An 18,348-nucleotide genomic window follows, 5' to 3' on the forward strand; every position below is an offset into this window, starting at 1 on the left:
TCTCTCTCTCTCTCTCTCTCTCTCACACACACACACACTTTCCGTCTCACATTAGTGTAGATCTCCTGCTTTGTGCTGGTAGCAAACAGAGAAGAAATTCCTCCTGCCAAAGCTCTCTCTCTCTTCAATCATCAGATCCGGCATTATAGTGAGGGATGAGGAGAGAATAAAGAGCTTTTGAAAAAGAGGCAAAAAACCTGACTATAGTTTTCTAGATGGGAAAATATAGTGTTCAGGCTTCCCACAGGTTCTTACCAATGAATTTTTCTAGGACCTTTCTTATTTTTGTGATTGTTTTCTAGATGGGAAAATATAGTGTTCAGGCTTCCCACAGGTTCTTACCAATGAATTTTTAATACATTTAAGATCTATTTGCTATAGAACTTATTGTATATGATTCATCCATGCACATGTTTCATTATTTATTTATTTATTTTATTTTTGACCTTAATTTTTTTTTTTATTTTATTTTTGATCTTATTTTTTTTTATCTTATTGTTAATGATAATGTTTTTTTATTGTTTTAGTTTTATTTTTAGTTATAATAACCCTCATCCAAATTGATGAATAAAACCAAGTCAAAGCCATTTTTTTTTTTCACTCAAATTTATGCCATAGTATAGTGAATGATTTACAATGGTTTGTGAACAGGATTAACCAATTAATAATAATAATAATAATAATTGTAATGGTATTATTATTATTATTAATAATAATAAAACAATCTTAAAAAAAACTTAAACTTAAAAAAGGGAACAGTTTGTTCACAGCTTGGACATCACTATAGTTTACAAGCAAATTTTATTTTCAAGTAAAATTTAGATATTGTACAGCAGATTATAACTATAATTATAACCATAGACTGTAAAAAACATGGACGTAGTGTCCGTGACGTCACCCGTAGGATTCCAAAGAGCGTTTTTGAAGCCTAAAGTAGGCGGCGCCGACCATCGCCATCTTGGCAGCGCGTCACCGTGCATCACTCTCGGATAATCAAAAATGGGCGAAAATGCGGGAGCTGGTTGCTGAAACCACGCCCACCTATCTCGACGGTGGTGACAGCAGCGGCAATCCACCTGTCACTCAAGTGGCCACTCCCTTAATTATGCAGAACTTTAAGGCTTAATTTAGGGCAAAATTAGTTATGTAGACCAAAATAATTTTTTGAACCAGTCTGTAAACGTTTTTTTTTTTTTTTTTTTTTCTGCTGTAAAGTTGGGCATTTTAACACTGGGAGTCTATGGGATTGCCTCCCTCTAGCGGCCAGTTGATGAATTACAGTTTAAGTCACTTCTGTGTTGGCCTCAGGAGAGAGAGTGCGAGGTTGCTGCTTGATTATGACTGACATTTTAAGGACCTTTCCAGTTCCCAGGTTTGGAATTACAATTTCCTGATATTTGCACATTTTCTTTTAAGTCAGTTAATTTACTTAAACGTTTATTTATTTATTTATTTAGCACTCAAATAAATTGTACTTTGGATGAATGTTTGAAATTATGTGCACTCACATGGAATAAAGGTTCCAGACAAAGGTTATCAGTGGCTTATAAAAAGCTCTATTGGTTGCCAGCATTTTGAGATCACCTAAATTTGTGAAAAAATATATTACCTAAATTAGTAAATTAGTGTCAAATGTTTGGAGAACCCCTTTCTACTAACCAAATCTGAACTTTTTAAATGCTTCATCCACACCAGTAGGTGTCAGTATAAAGATCACTCATATATATCATCGGAAATGGAAAGTTGACCTTTTTTGTGAATATATGTATATAATCAGGTCTGTTGTGGAAGCGACTGAGGTGGACCTGAACATGCGTGTGGGTTTGCACACGGGCCGTGTGCTCTGCGGGGTTCTGGGGCTCCGCAAGTGGCAGTATGACGTCTGGTCCAATGATGTGACACTGGCCAACATGATGGAGGCAGGAGGATTGCCTGGGTCAGTAACAAACCACATTTAAAAACATCTTCAGATTTTATGCCATTTCTTCCTATATGAGCAGAAAGGTGAGAGTGTGATTGTTTGCCCCTCACCCAACAGGAAGGTTCATATCACCAGGGCAACGCTGGAATGTCTGAATGGAGATTACGAGGTGGAGCCGGGATTTGGCCACGAGAGACATGCTTTCCTTAGCAAACATGCCATCGAGACGTTCTTCATCGTGCCCTCACACAGACGCAAGGTACAAACACATCATCATCACACCATACACAACATGAAACCACACTATAGTAAAGCCTTTCACTTCTGGAATGTGGTGTTTTTATTTTTAATTAAATTAAACTGTAAATAGAGTGTGAAAAGTGGGCATATCTTAGGCAGTAATATTACTGGGTAGTATTATGTTTCTCTTCCTACATGACTTTGGCAGTAAAGATTTGGTAATTTTACTGGTTGAGAAAATGACTGCATTTGGTTAACAATTATTGACAACAAAAAACAGAGCCATTTACCTTATTTTGGCTTTTTTAAAGCATGTCTGAAACCAGATTGATGAGCAGCTGTCTTTCCTTTGTTGACATTTTTCCTTTTGAAATAGGAAGTGGGACATTTAAATAGACTATATTTACATTGCAGCCATGAACTATTTGCTACTTGTTATTGCTATTTTTATAGCAATTGTATTCATTCTTAAAGAGGTTCTCAGCGTGCAACAGGGCCGACATTTGTTGTGAACTTTGAAATTTGTATTCATCAAACAATCCTGAAAAAAATATATCATAGTTTTTACAAAAATATTAAGCAGCACAACTATATTCCACACTGATGGTAATAATAATTGTAAACAGACCTTGAATAGCAAATCAGCATATTAGAATGATTTCTGAAGGATCATGTGACACTGAAGACTGAAATAATGATGCTTCAGCGTTGATATCACAGAAATAAACTGCATTTTTAAATATATTAAAATAGAGAAACATTTATTTAAAATTGTAATAATATTTTAAAAATTAGGGTTGTGATGCTTTTTTTATCAAATAAATGAAAAGAGACACAAATAACAATCTTACCAACCTCAAATGTTTAAATGCTTGTTTATACACAAGTCTCTCTAAGGTCTGATAACCTTAACACCCATAAGATGTCTATTTCTGTTAAAGGTTTGAGTTTCTGTCTTAACTGTATCTTCCAGATCTGAGAGATGATGAGTGCAATGCAATAAAATGATCCACACATGCACAATCAAACGCCGTACAAACATCCTGGTACATCCGGTGTTCTTTACAAATGGATTAGAAGTGTCTTCTTTATGTCACTTTTTTAAGTCACTATTTCTTCTTCTTTTTTTCTTCCAGCCAGCAGTTACCACAGCCATTTTCTCACATTCAGTTAATCTCTTCTCTTTCCTCATTCCACATTTCTTCCCACCCCCTCTTTTTTTCTCTCTCTCTGCAGATTTTTCCTGGGCTGATCCTATCAGACATAAAGCCAGCGAAAAGGATGAAGTTTAAAACAGTCTGTTACCTGCTGGTGCAGCTCATGCACTGCAGAAAGATGTTCAAGGCTGAGATCCCTTTCTCCAACGTCATGACCTGTGAGGATGATGACAAGGTGCGTGATTATTAACAAGGAGGACCAGTGTAGGCAGTGGCCTGCGAATTTTTTCACATCAAGTAAACATAGTTGACGAAATTAAATAGCTTTCAAGTTGGTTAAAATTGTTTTAACATCCGGAATATCAGGAATACACTACACAACCTTTACCCAAATTTTTTGCCTTGATTTGCAGTCTGGACAAGCCAGCCTGCAGAATTTGGACAGTTGGAATTGACAGATTTCACAGAAATTGCATAGTGTATGATAGTCACAGACTCAGGATATTAAACATGTTTGATATTTTGAGACAATTTTAGAACACATTGGTTTCATTTGTCATGTGTCTCTCAGCAACAAGGCGTACGTTTCTGTGTGAGTTTATTATGTTCAGAACAACAGAAGTGTATGATGCCTTGTGTTTTAAATTCTTTTTAAGTCATGTAATGTATTCCAGCCTTACAGTTGTAACATCAGATATTATTTCAAAGAGTTAACTATTAAAAAAAAGAAAATAAGACAGATATCTGAACCAAACATCTACCCACTGACCCACAAAATCCCTGCATCGACACCAGCAAAATGAATGAAAATAATAGTTTAGTCATACAAATGACTGTGATTGGCTGAACTCATTCTGTATTTACTTATACAGTATAACAAAACGCTAATGAATATTAAGAAATATTTTTATTTAAGTGTATATTAAATCTGGCTATGAAAGTCATTGGGTTTTATTTTGTCCAAACATAAACAGATTTAAGCATAAAACCACTCCTGTTACAGTTTAAGATTACTGAGTTTATGATTTAAAATAAATTGTGGTCTGATGTTCAATTAAAGTTGCATATGAGAACAGTCTGCCCTAATGTAGTCAAGTGTATCTGCACAACAACTAAATTGACAAAGGTTTGGCTCATGAGTATTGATAACTCTATTAATATTTATGAGGTAAGACATCACCATGTCATGATGTCACAACCAGTCATTGAAAAGTTCCATTACTGCTGATATATTGTGATTGCTGTTTTTTTTTTAATTATCCTACAGTTATTAATCCAAGATCCCCAAATCACCCAAAGTCACCTTTCACACCCACACAAATCACATTCACTGTGTTAATCCAGTGCACTCTCTCTAATGCCACTCCTTCAGATGAGTGGATGATTGCACACAGATCTAATCACTACTGCAGATTTACTGTTCTCATCATGTCTGAACTCTCTCTCTCTGTGTGTGGGTGTGTGTGTGTGTGTGTGTGTGTTTTGACTTGTATCAGTGCATAATTAAAGATCTTATCACCATTGCATGTGTGAGAAAATATGCTGAGATGTGTTGAACACCCATCTGTCACCATGTACTGTTGATGTGTGTGTAGATGAGTTTAAAAGTACATGTGAGTATGTTTTTCTTTCTTTTAACCTAATTGTAATGACCATGTACTTGAAATGATCATAACCTAATTGTAATGATCTTATGTCATTGTAAACCTGTATACACACAAATAAAGTCATTTTGTAATGTTAACGCTGTCAAACTCAAAAAAGCACCATAAAAGAGGTCCATATGACTCCTGGCAATATATTTGAAATCTTTTGAAGTCATAACATAGCTTTGCATTTAGAACAAACCAAAATTTATGACACTGCAGTATTTACTGAAAATCTTCATTTCAGTTGAACTTGGAAGTTATTTGTATCTAAACTTGAATTTTCAAATTTGGAATCTGAGATACTGTAATTGTGTTTCCAGAGACGAGCTCTGCGAACAGCTTCTGAGAAGCTGCGCAGTCGGACGTCATTTTCAGCAGGCATGGTGCAGAACTCTCCTGGGACCAGAGTGAACCGTTACATCGGCCGTCTGATAGAAGCACGACAGACAGAGTCAGAGACGACAGACCTCAACTTCATTACCCTCACATACAGGAGCAGAGAGAGAGAGCAGAGAGTGAGTACACACAGATGCATGATGGGTAAACATGTAAGTGAGAGCAGGACTAGTTGTCACATGGGGACAGTTGTCACAGAGAGGGTTTGAACCTTTTAAAATAGAATGAATTCTTGCTAAAGCTGCTGGGTAAATGAATAATCACCATAAAACCACAAAGTCATACATTTCACCCCTTAAATTTTAATGTATTTTTTTTAAAATAAATGTCTGTTTTTAAATGTTATACATATACATTTATTGAAATTATTTTTAACTGAAATGTTTGTTGGCCCAAAACAAAGGTTTGATAAAGTTTCATTTTACATTATTGCTGTGCCATGAATTTTTTTTTCTGTTTTTATTTATATATTTTACTGTTTAAATACAGCTAAAAAGTCAACAATACAGTGTTTAATGGCAAGTTGAACTGTGACAACTTAACCCATATAGTGTGACATCATGCCCTGCTATTGGTCAACTGTATCAAAATGAACAGTTTTAAAAGCCAAGACTTTACAGGAAGCTACCACTGAAAATTCTGTCTTCTTTTATGTGTTTTAAAGAAGTCTCTCATGCACTGCGTTTATTTGATAAAAATACAATAAAAACTGCAATATTGTGAATTATTGTAATTTTAACAATATTAAATAAAACAACAACAACAACAAAAAACATTTATTATTAACTATGTTGAATACAGTTGTGCTGCTTCATATTTTTTATGTAAACTGTGACACATTTTTTAGGATTCTTTGCTGAACGAACAGCATTTGAGTTAGAAATCTTTTGTAACACTATAAATGTCTTAATGTCACTAAAGATCCACTTAAGACTCCTTTCAGACTAAAACTATCGATTTCTTTAAAAAAAATCATACTGACCCCAAACTTTTGAATGGTGGTGTATGGCTATGCAGAAACGTCAACAAAATAAACCTACTCTAGGAAATATTCGCCAAAGTGAAAAGTGTGACAACCTGCCCCGGTGTCCCATATACAGCAGTTACCAATCCAGGGCATTGGCAGGAGTGACTTGGCGAAATGTGAGAGAGATGGATTGAAGAATTTCCTCAGACACACACGCCGCATCCCCCGCATTGTTCTGTTGAGCTTCGTGACTCCCCGTCTCCTCTCACTTTCAACATCCTCTCTCCCCCTCATCTCTTAGCGCTCTCCTTTCTCACTAGCTCTCTCCATTGCTCTGTTCTCTATTTCTTTGCCTATATTCAGTCCTCTCCAATCCCTCCCATCTTCGATTCATGTAAGACGTCCGCCCACCCTAACAGAATGGGGGCAACAGTAATGATTTGGGAAAATCTGTCAGACTCACGACATATATTCCTCTCTCTCTCTCTCTCTCTCTCTCTCTCACACACACACACACACACACACACACACACACTCGTGCATGCGGGAGTGCAGTGGCTTTCCCTGCTCTCTCTGTGGGAGTATAATGACATTGCATCTGGTTCTTATAAAGAGGGGATGCATGGTTTTTATTCTCTAATGAAGCTGACGCACAAAGCAGCGTGTTGCATTGATATCCTGCAGGCTGCTACTTGTGCTACATGTTACTTGTCACACTTACAAGAGATACAACAAAGCATATGCTTACATGAACACACATACAGTAGGTCTCTTTCTTCAACTTTGGGCACTTTTACATATAGATTTTGATCAGAATTGAACTATTCAAATGTTTTAATACATTTTTACAATTTCTTAGAAACTGTACCATGTCTCATTGTTTATCTTTGCTACTTTTTAAAATGCCTGTAGATATAAAGGGGTGGGGGGGGGGGGGGGGGTGTAGTCCAACATGTGTTAATGGTTCGTTTTGTAAAAAAAAAAAAAAAAAAAAAAAAAAAAAAAATACATTGGGCGTGCACATTGGGCTCAGATTGGTTAGCTGGTGTGTTGTGATTGGCTAAACCACCTCTAGTGCACGTCTAAATGTCCCACCCCTCACCTCAGCGGCATGTGCTTTGGTTGATTTCGTAAACAATGACATTGTCAGTATTGCTTATCAATTTGAGCCCGATTGAGACGCAGAGGATATTAGTTAAGAGGATCGGGCAGAACATGTGCAAGCACTCGGCTCTAAATGGCATGTTTTTTGTTTGTTGTTGCCTCATACTTTTAGATACGCTGTTATTAGATACTTTTAGGCTGTTAATTGTAAATGCTACTGCTTCTGTTAGCTTCTAGATAGCTTTAATACAGTACAGCAACCACATGTATAACCTTTCTCATAGCTATGTGAAAATAAGTGTATAAATGAAACCGTTCATTAGAGAGAGATATGCAGAGCATGTGCAGAGCAGGGCGATGCGAGGAACAGTATTAAAGGGTTAGTTCACCCCAAATGAAAATTCTATCATTAATCACTCACCCTCATGTCGTTCCAAACCTGTAAGACTTTCGTTCATCTTCGGAACACAAATTAAGATCTTTTTGATGACAGAATGCTGTCAGATTTCCTTCCATAGACTGCCTTTGTAACTTTGTAACTTTGTGCCTGTGTACAGTGTTGGGAAGGTTACTTTGGAAAAGTATTAGGTTACAGATTACAATTAAGTAGCGTAACTATTTCAATTACTTTATTAAAGCAATGTAACTGATTACTTTGATTACTTTTGATTACTTTTCTAAATTGTTAATGTGTTTTCAACTGTTTAACCATTTTCAAACACTTAAACCAGGCAACTTTATAGGAGTATTCAAACACTGATTACTGTTACTTTTGAAGTCCTTCTTCACTTGAATTAAGTAATTTAATTTTAAACCACAAACACCACAAAATCAGACTTTAGGACCTCTTTTTACTTTGAGATCAGTTTAGTTTAGTGGCTATGATACTGTTTTTGAAATCACATCTTTGCATAACTATGACAGAAAACATTGGCATCTTGAGAAAAAAATAAAGAGGAAAAAAAAAACATAAAAAAAACAAACAGTTAATCTTCAAAAATAAAGCATATACATAAATCCAAATAGGAAACAAAATAATTATCAAATAAGCATGTGTCCTATTATGTCCTTAACTCCTAAAACATTGGTGTTTCATATTTTAAAGCAGTCACTGCAATTTATCAAAGAAATCAATAATATATATTTAACAATTCTATTATTATTATTTTTACTCAAACTGTCCATCAGTTGTGGCATCATTTTCATCACAGCCAACAGTTTTGCACTTCATGAAGTTTGTTAAAGTGTTATTTGTTACCAAGGAGACAACAGGGTGGTGAATAGCACAGATGTAATAAGAGATGTAAAGAACACAAATAAAAAAGCATAAATATCATTTGACCAGAACAGAATGTTTTATTTTCAATCAAGCTGTAATTTTATCAAGTTTTCTAAAAAATATGTAATTGTCTGGAAATTGTATATAATTGTGTGTATTAAGGATTAAATGCTAGTTGTTAAAATTTGCCACAACAAGACAAAAGAATCACACTTAAAAAAAAAAGTGACAAATAAATAAATAAATACATTTTGGAATAAATATGGTGGAAATTACATTTGTGCATGATGGTGCAGGGAAAATCTGTTTTAGGAGACCCAAACGCACCCATACAGTAGTTGAACAAACACATTTACACACATGGACTGTAGAAAAACTGATTACATAATTGCTACAACCTATCAAATTGTCTCTGTCTCTCTTTGTCACACAGTATCAGCAAGTGTATGACGATGCCTTCATCAGTGCGGTGGTTATCTCTCTTGTCATCACTTCATTTTTTGCAGTGGTCTATTTTCTCATCATTCCTCAGTATGTAAATCACACACACAATACCTGATACATTAACATAACACACCTTTTCTTTATTTGCCAGACACACTAAATTGATCACAAATTTTACATGCTCAGGTCACTGCATCACACAACACATATTCATATAACATCCTCTCTTTTTCTCTTTCTTTCTCTTGCTGCAGAGGTCTTCTGGTTGTGATTCTGCTGGTTCTGTGTTTGTGTTTCCACATGGCAAGTGTGATGTACCTTCACATCACTCATATGCAGGTAACACTGGTCTCCAGTTTGGGGACTCTCCATAGTCATAATGATTTTTATACTGTACAAACTGTATTTTCTATCCCCTATCCCTAAACCTATCCCTCATTCAAAACTTTCTGCATTTTTAGATTTACAAAAAATATAACTCATTCCCACTTTATATTAGGTGGCCTTAAAGGGTTAGCTCACCCAAAAATCAAAAATGGCCTGTGATTTACTCACCCTAAAGGCATTCTAGGTGTATATGACTTTATTCTTCCACCGGAACAGCTTCCGCATACAACAGATACCCGAATTGAGAGAAAAGAGTTTCTTACGTTTGAAATATGGATATTTTTCTTACAAAAATGCATGGATTCGCTACAGGAGGCCTTTATTCACCCCCCGGAGCAGTGTGAGGCACATTTTATTATGGATGTGTACACTTTATTTAACGTTTCTTGGACTGTTGAACAAGGGTCAGTATCATTGTAGGGTGCCTTTTGGTGTCCTGTATGTCCTGTATGTATAATGTCTGATAATGTAACATAAAAATGACTGTGAAAGGGCATGTTGTATTAGGCTAAATTTTTATATTCATAACAAAAGCAAAACTTGGCTTTTTAGATACATTTTCTAGATTTTTTAAGTTTTGTGTAAGGATGTGTGTTATTTTGCTATGCCCCATGCACTGCTCATTAAATTTGAATGATAGTAGAATGCTGTCAAATCATAAAATTAAAAAAAAAATAATAATAATTAACAAAAATCTATTAACTTTTAGGTAAATAAGAGATTACTCAATTTGAGTGTATTGATCATTTGGTAATAAAAACTTTTTTTATAAAAATAATAAAAAAATGTATAAAAAAAAAAATTTTGAGTTTGTCCATGTCCCTTGAATGGTTGCCACACTGTCGTATTGGGGAATAATTACATTCTCAATGTGACTGAGAATGTAATTATATTATTTATTATTATTATTTTCTTTTTTTTTACAACCCCATTTAGGAAAGGTACATCATCTTTTAGAAAATATAATTTGCATCTTAATTTTGCAATGAAAACTTATTTAACAGTAATATGTCCATGAAAGAGTGGACATATCTTATGGATTATGCTTCAAATACTGGCCCATAATTTTCTAAAAAATGTGTGGGAGCTCAACTAATATGTTTCTATAGTACTTGAGTGTCTACTATTTATGATATGACAAAGCGAATGGGAAATTAAAACCAAAATTTTTGAGTATTTTGAGCATTGAAAGGCACTTAATCTATCCTGATATTGACCCATAACTCTGATTGGATTCGCCTGAAAGAAAGAAAGTCATATACACTTAGGATGCATCGAGGGTGAGTAAAAAACACAAGCTAATTTTCCTTTTTGGGTGGTACAAGTACAATGTAAAAGCATATGTGGACATGAATGACACCTAATAAAATAACAATAATAAAAAAAAAAAATTATAATAATAGCAACTTGGACCAGTAAGCAACCACCTAGCAGCCACCCAGAATACAACAGCAACCACATAGCAACCACATATAACCACTTAGCAACACCCTAGTATTCCCTAGTACTCCCCTTGCCATCACTTAAGTTTGGTGTCCCTTACAAAAAATAAGTTTATTCAAGTGTGCTATTAGTATACTTCTTTTAAACTAAAAAATAGGAAAGTATGCTTTTAGTTTACTTTTTATGTACTTCTCAGAAATGGGATTTATGTACTCCTCAGAAATATACTTAAAATGACATTTAAGTATACTTGACTTATACTTACAAAAAGTCTAAATATATTTGAAATATACTTGTGCTCCTAGAATCCGTTTTTCATTGTTATACGGTAGAGGGCACTAGTACACATCTTCTGTACAGAATTTCCAAGAAAACCCAAGTGAAGAAGAAAAAGAACCAACAGATACTAACACATGTAATCTAACACAATCATCTGACATGAAACAGCATCAAAACTGTAACGTTATGGAATAAAATGTCAACTGATGAAGAGGTAATAATTACAGTCAAGCTTTGGGGTGTTGATCGAATCCATCTACGTTTTGATTATCATTCTGAATCCAATTTATAGTCTTTTTTCAGCTTTTTGTTCAAAATGTTATTTCTTTATTTTTTTTTTTTATGAAACTTACCCACATTAAAGTGTTTTAAAAAAAGAATGCATGAAGCTAGAATAAAATGTTTTTAAAAGCAGATACCATGTGCTTTCTTTGGATGTTTTGTATGTTCAGATATCCATATAACAAAATATATACAAATTAAAACCTAAATAGGGACATAGTAGTATACTTAAAGTATGATGTAAAGTTCACTTAAAGAAAAGTATACTTAAAATATACTTGAACTTTACTTAAGTATACTTAATAAAATAAACTTGAAGTATACTACTTTTTGGTAAGGGGTGCCATCACTTATAGTAACATAGCACCTTAACAAACATCCAGAACACTATAGCGCCACATAGTAGACACATAGCAACACTTTAACAACCACCCAGAGCAACCTAGCACCAGCTAGCAGCCACATAGCACCTTAACAACCACCCAGAGCAACCTAGCACCACCTAACAACCACACAGAACACCGTAACACCACCTAGCAGCCACATAGCACCTTAACAACCATACAGAACTGCATACAGTAGCTCCACCTAGCAACCACCCACAGCACCCTAGCATCATGGAAGTAATTTTTTTTTTTTTTCAGGAAATGTCAAACTCTAGTTGTTTGTGTGCATTTGGTTTTCTGATTGCTCTTTCCTATCTTGTTGTTCTCAGTGCTCTCCTGACTGTCTGACCCTGCAGATCAGAACGGTTCTGTGTGGGTTTCTGGTGCTGCTGATGTACTCAGTGACCCAGGGGTGTGTGGTGAGTGTGTGTGTACAGTAGAAGAGAGTGACGACAACTGTATGTCTGAGGGTCTTGCTTATAGAATGTACACTGATAAAAACATATGTAATATATATATGTAATGTATGTATATATATATATAATTCCATTATTTTACTTCCAAATATGTGTTCATCTATTAGTTTCTTTCTGATGTTGAATGTGTTTGTGTTGCTGTACCTATACAGGTGGAATGTGTACCGTGGTCACTGGAGGGGAATTCCAATGTCTCCATGGTGACAGTTGTCACAGTCAATGGGACCAGCGTGGGCTCCGGGGTGTGCAAATACACTCCGTACGTATTTTTATCATGTGTGATGGCGTCGCTATCTGTGGCTCTGTACCTCCGTGTGTCATCACTACCCAAGATTCTCCTGCTTCTCCTTCTCAACATCCTCCACACTGTCGTCATGGAGACTAGCAGCTATCGGAAGGCCATAGGGTGAGTTGAGCTAAATGCAAAGGTTATAGGAGTGTTTGTAGTTCATGTTTGTTTAATTATCTCAGGGTTACCCAAACTGGGATTTATGAGAAATATATTGTTTACCTGCAAGTAATATCACCATTAACTGACAGCCGAGAACATGTAAATGTGTTGTTAAATTATTGAAATGTTAATTTAATAACTCAGCAGCAAATTTAAAAGTAAATGTTTTCAGTCAAAAGGCTGAATCCCTGTTTTATCTGATGTGTGTAGAGGTGGATTCTTTCACACGCACAGCTATGACCCTATTCTGGCAATGCTGCTGTTTTCTGGAGCTTTGGTGTTTCACTGCAGACAGCTGGATCTCAAACTCAGACTGGACTACCTCTGGGCCACCCAGGTGAGTGCACCTGTGTGTATGCAAACATTAAGGTTTGTGTGTGTGTGTGTGTGTGTGTGTGTGTGTGTGTTTATGTGTACATGCATCACTTAGTAAAAAGTAATATATTTAAAATACATTTATTTTATACCAAGTATAGTTCAAATCTGTTAAAATTTTTCCTGACATTTTGTTTGAGATTTACTGACATAAAAATTATTATTACATTTAATTTGGAGTACTTTCTGTGCACAATGCACATTTCTTCATATTAAGCCTAAAATGTGTTTTAAAGTCACTATTGATGAGGATTGCATGATTTTTTTTGAATAATATCAGTCTTTAAATGCACAGTTACTTAAAGTGTAGTATACTCCTTTTTGGGGAAGGATTGCAATGATTTTTTTTTGAATAATGCAGTCTTGTAGTTGCCAGTGTACTTGCAATAGTCCCACTTTAGCACAATCAAATATACTTCAGTATATCTTTAGTTGGACTTCAGCACAATTAAAGTGCATTAAGTACAAAATTAAGTTGTTCCAAATTAGCAGACTTGAAGTATACAGTATCTGTTTAGTATAATAAAAGTACACTATTGCAGGGTACTGTTTAAGTACATAAATATGTAAATGTATTTGTAGTATACCTAGCATAAAATAAATGTATTCCAAATACATTTTAGTATATTTATTTTTCACTTAGGTCATACAATATGAACAAGCATGCACAGAATCTACATGAGCAAAACTTGACATGGATTTCATACAGTTCTTTGCAAACTTTTAAGTACATTTGACAGAATTGTTCCCCAAAATTCAGTTATATGAACATGCAAAAGGTCCACAGATTGTGCCTGTATATAAGTATGAAAAAAATGGCTGAAATGATTGGGACCAGAAATAGAGAGAGAGAGAGAGAGAGAGAGAGAGAGAGAGAGACTACTGTTCAAAAGTTAGAGGTCGGTAAGAATTTTAATGTTTTTGATTGAAGCCTCTTCTGCTCACCAAGGCTGAATTTATTTATTCAAAAATAGTTGCAACAGTATTAAAGTTTTTAAATACTTTTAAATGTATATTTAATTCAATTTCTATTTGAATATGTTATGTAAAATGTAACATGGTCCTTCAGAAATCATTCTAATATGCTGATTTGGTGTTCAAGAGATATTTCTTATTATTATCAATGTTGAAAACAGTTCTGCTGATGATTTTTTTGTGGAAACTGGTACAATTTTTTCCAAGATTCTTAGGAAGTTCAAAAGAAAAGCATTTGTCTGATATAGAAATCTTTTGTGACATACTGTGAATTTAATGTGCTGAATTTACCATGCTGAATAAAAGATTAATTTCTTTTATAAAAAGTCCCCAAACTTCTGAACAGTAGTGTATATTTTCAACAGAAAACACTAAATAGTGGAATATCTTAAGCATCATCAGCACTGTGATAGCAAGCTATTTCAAGAGTCACAGTGCCCTCTAGTGGATGATTTATTTTCAGATTATAATTCCATATAAAACAACAAATATTTTATAACCTTTAAAATGTCCAGTGACAGGTGACATCTAGTATGAGTATGCAGTTAATTGTTAATATGTCAGTTTGTGTGTTTTGTATGCAGGCTGAGGAGGAGAGAGATGACATGGAGAGAGTGAAGCTGGACAATAAGAGGATTCTGTTCAACCTTCTGCCTGCACATGTAGCTCAACACTTCCTGCTGTCCAATCCACGAAACATGGTCAGATTCCATGTACAGATCACAAAGAATAACCTTAAAGACAACATGAGATACCAATTAACTTCTAATAATGTGACACATTTCTAAGCCAAATAGCATATTCAGATGAAGTGAAGTGGGGATTGTTGTGGTTTGTCAGATGTTGTAGTTCCCAAAGTCACCACTTCATAGCAATGTTGTTACAATCCAGCTGCTAATTAGGTGAGAGGTCAGTGCAGATGCTTTGATGATAGATTGTGTTTTGATCATGCAAATGAGATAAGATTGTGATTGTGTGTAGTGTAAATGCTCAGCCGTTCCATCTGGCTTTGTGATCTCACTGCCAGGCTTCATTGTGAGGCCTCATGAGCACAATGAATGTGTGATTACACTCCCGTTATGCGTTTTTTTTTTGTTTTTGTTTTTTTTAGTTTGCTTTCTTCTCAACAGATGCTTTTCGTGTCTTTTCCTTCCTTCAAGGTAATTGATTGATGTAGTGAGATATGTTGAAGTATGTTTCTGAGGAGATCTTTCTCGTCTTTTGCTGTTCGAGATCCTTCACAGGAATTGATGCAGTCAGACATCCTAAAGTATTTAAAATTTTGGAAACATATGTGGAATTTTTTCTTGATGATTTTTCTTTTTATTATTGGAATGTTTTCTTGATGAATCTTCTTTTTATTATAATGATAGCTTGGAAAAAGTGTACAACTGTTTTGTCAAGTATAAGGAAACTTTACCATTCAAAAGTTTGGGATCAGTATTTTTGTTTTGTTTTTTCAAGAAATTTATTTATATTCAAATTTTTGAAATTAGTTTATGATATAAATTAAGTTTTGCCACCACAAAAATATATTTTTTATTAATTATATAAAAACAGAAAACGGTTTACATTTTACATGTTATTTTAAATTGTAATATTTCACAATAATATTGTTTTGTACCAAATTTTTGATTACATTTTGACTTAATTTAAAAGTGACTTTTCAAAAATCCTACCGACCCCGAACCTTTGAATGGTAGTGTAAAATGACTAACCTCTGTATATGATTTCAGCCAGACGAAAGCATTTATGTGACACTTAAAAAGACAGATTATTGCTTTTTTATTGACAAATTAATCTGTCAAATCAAACATGCATGTAAACACTAATATTAGTTTGGTAAACAAAACTACACCATTATATTAATCTTTTGGTGCCATGTTACTTGTTTACAGCCATAGGACACCAAATTGTTGCTAAGTTTATGTCCAAAATCATAATTTTGGGAGTGACTCCTGTACTCCATACATATACTGTAGAATGATAATTAAAGGGAGTCACTTCTGTATTTAAATGCGGTTGTCACTCCCAAAACTTTGCAGTGTATACGTGGCCGATATGTCTACATAGTAAATCAAATCCTTCTATTTCAGAAGAGCAAGAAACCCCCTTTTTTAAGTGCATAAACCACTGTGATGCGGTTGAATCTTTGATTTGAGATTGATGGGTTTTTTTGATGGGTTATTCTTTTGCACTCTACCTTTTAATATCAAAAGCAAGTTTTGCTTTGACCAAAATCAACTTGTCCAATTCATGCATGTCATGTGTCGTGACTAATTACCATAGACTTAACTTCTCTAACCGCTGTTATATTCCAGCTCAGCCTGGATCAGTGGTATCGTCCCCTGAGGGTCTCATGGCTCTTTGCTTTCCCGCTCTTTCACTGTTCCAGGACTTGTATTATCAGTCTTACTCTCAGGTGGGCGTCCTGTTCGCTTCCATCCCCAACTTTAATGACTTCTACATTGAGCTGGATGGAAACAACATGGGTGTGGAATGCCTCCGGCTGCTAAATGAGATCATTGCTGACTTTGATGCGGTGAGAATTTCTTGTCTCCCAGCCTGTGATATGTATGTTTTGGCTCAGTGTGCGAGTTACCTTAATCCCACTCTAGAGTTCATTTATTTCTCCATCACATCATCTTTCTCGTTCTCTGTCTGTAGCTGATGGATAAGGAATGCTACAGAGACATTGAGAAGATCAAAACTATTGGCAGTACTTACATGGCTGCGGTCGGACTCGTTCCCACTGCGGGATCCAAGGTACACAGAGTGTGTATGTGTGCAAACACAATAAAAATCATTTTCTCAATCAGATTTTTTGCCTTGTTTTCCAGTAAAATGATCTTAAATTTAAAACAATATACATTATTTGAGAAGCAAAAAGACTGAGAATGCACTGTTCTAAAGTTTGGGGTTTTTAAGATTAAAAAAATAAAATAAAAAATTATGTCTACCAGAGCAGCATTTCTTTGATAAAAAAATAAATAAAAAAAATAAAAACTGTAGTATGTGAAATATTATTAAAATTTAAAATAACTGCTTTCTTTTGGAATATATTTTAAAATGTATATAATTCCTGTGATGCAAAGCTAAATTTTCTGCAGTCATTTAGTGTCACATGATCCTGCAGAAATCATTCTAATATTTTTTTATTCCAATTTTTGCTGCTCAAGAAACATTTATATGTTGTTGAAAATAGTTTTTATTTTTATTTTATTTTTTGTGGAAACTGTGATCTATTTTTTTAGGACTCTTTGATGAAAAGAAATTTAAAAGAACAGGTTTTTTCTTTTTCTTTTTTTGTAAGATTATAAATGAATTTAATTTTACTGTTTTTTTTTATTTTTTTGTTTTGTTGTTGTGAAAAAAAATTATTGTTTGATTGTTGCTGAAAAAAAAAACTTTTGAATGGCGGTGTCTTCAATTAAGTTTGATTTTTTTTTTTTTTGTATGTTTTAAGTATAAATCTAACCAAATTTAGTGAGGTTTACACACACACAAAAAAAATATTGTTATGCAACTGTGTTTTTCAAATTAATTTACTTTAAAGGTGTTTAGATATTTTAAAAGTAAACAGTACAAATTAATCAAATTAATCTGAGCCCTTGTGTGTGTATGCGCAATTGTGCTTGTGAGGAGTGAGATAAAATGAGAGCATTAAGAGAGAGCTTTTGTGTATGTGTGTGTGTGTGCGTGTGCGGGCGTGTGTGCTAATCTCAGTTTGGGTGTATTTGCATTTAGCCTTGAAAAATGAAAATCATGTCATGGCACTACTCAAACCTGCCACTGCTTTGAAAGCAAAATTAATATCAAATGCAAATGCATGTGCATGTGCATGTTTTTTTTTTTTTTTTTTTTGTCATAGAAGAGACTTTCCATAGACTTCAGTTATTTTTATACCGAGCTAATGATATTTTCTCCTAACCCTAAAGCTAACATAAACAAAGCCCACGGCTTAATTAAAGGGACAGTTAACATGAAAATGAAAATTCTGTTTTACTCACCCTCATGTTGGTCTGAATCTGTTTGCATTTCTTTCTTCTGTGGAAGAAAGAGGGTACATTAAAGAATGTTGGAAAACAAACCATTTCAGAGCAAATTGACTTCCATTGTATGGACAAAAAAAAAAAA

At 34.5% G+C, this 18,348-nt stretch overlaps 1 protein-coding gene across 1 annotated transcript in view; it reads left to right on the top strand.

The window, feature by feature from the left end:
* The window catches only part of LOC109104203 (adenylate cyclase type 1-like), a 46,225-nt gene that overhangs the window by 19,860 nt on the left and 8,017 nt on the right, over positions 1-18,348 (top strand). Inside the window, exons 6-17 of the mRNA XM_042746732.1 lie at positions 1,778-1,936; positions 2,039-2,180; positions 3,398-3,553; positions 5,288-5,482; positions 9,147-9,244; positions 9,412-9,496; positions 12,264-12,353; positions 12,563-12,816; positions 13,072-13,198; positions 14,796-14,912; positions 16,607-16,753; positions 16,879-16,977. Coding sequence (XP_042602666.1) covers positions 1,778-1,936; positions 2,039-2,180; positions 3,398-3,553; positions 5,288-5,482; positions 9,147-9,244; positions 9,412-9,496; positions 12,264-12,353; positions 12,563-12,816; positions 13,072-13,198; positions 14,796-14,912; positions 16,607-16,753; positions 16,879-16,977 — 1,669 coding nt within the window. The remainder of the gene's footprint in view (positions 1-1,777; positions 1,937-2,038; positions 2,181-3,397; positions 3,554-5,287; positions 5,483-9,146; positions 9,245-9,411; positions 9,497-12,263; positions 12,354-12,562; positions 12,817-13,071; positions 13,199-14,795; positions 14,913-16,606; positions 16,754-16,878; positions 16,978-18,348) is intronic.

Source organism: Cyprinus carpio, chromosome B20 (genome assembly GCF_018340385.1).
Source record: "Cyprinus carpio isolate SPL01 chromosome B20, ASM1834038v1, whole genome shotgun sequence".
NCBI lineage: Eukaryota > Metazoa > Chordata > Actinopteri > Cypriniformes > Cyprinidae > Cyprinus > Cyprinus carpio.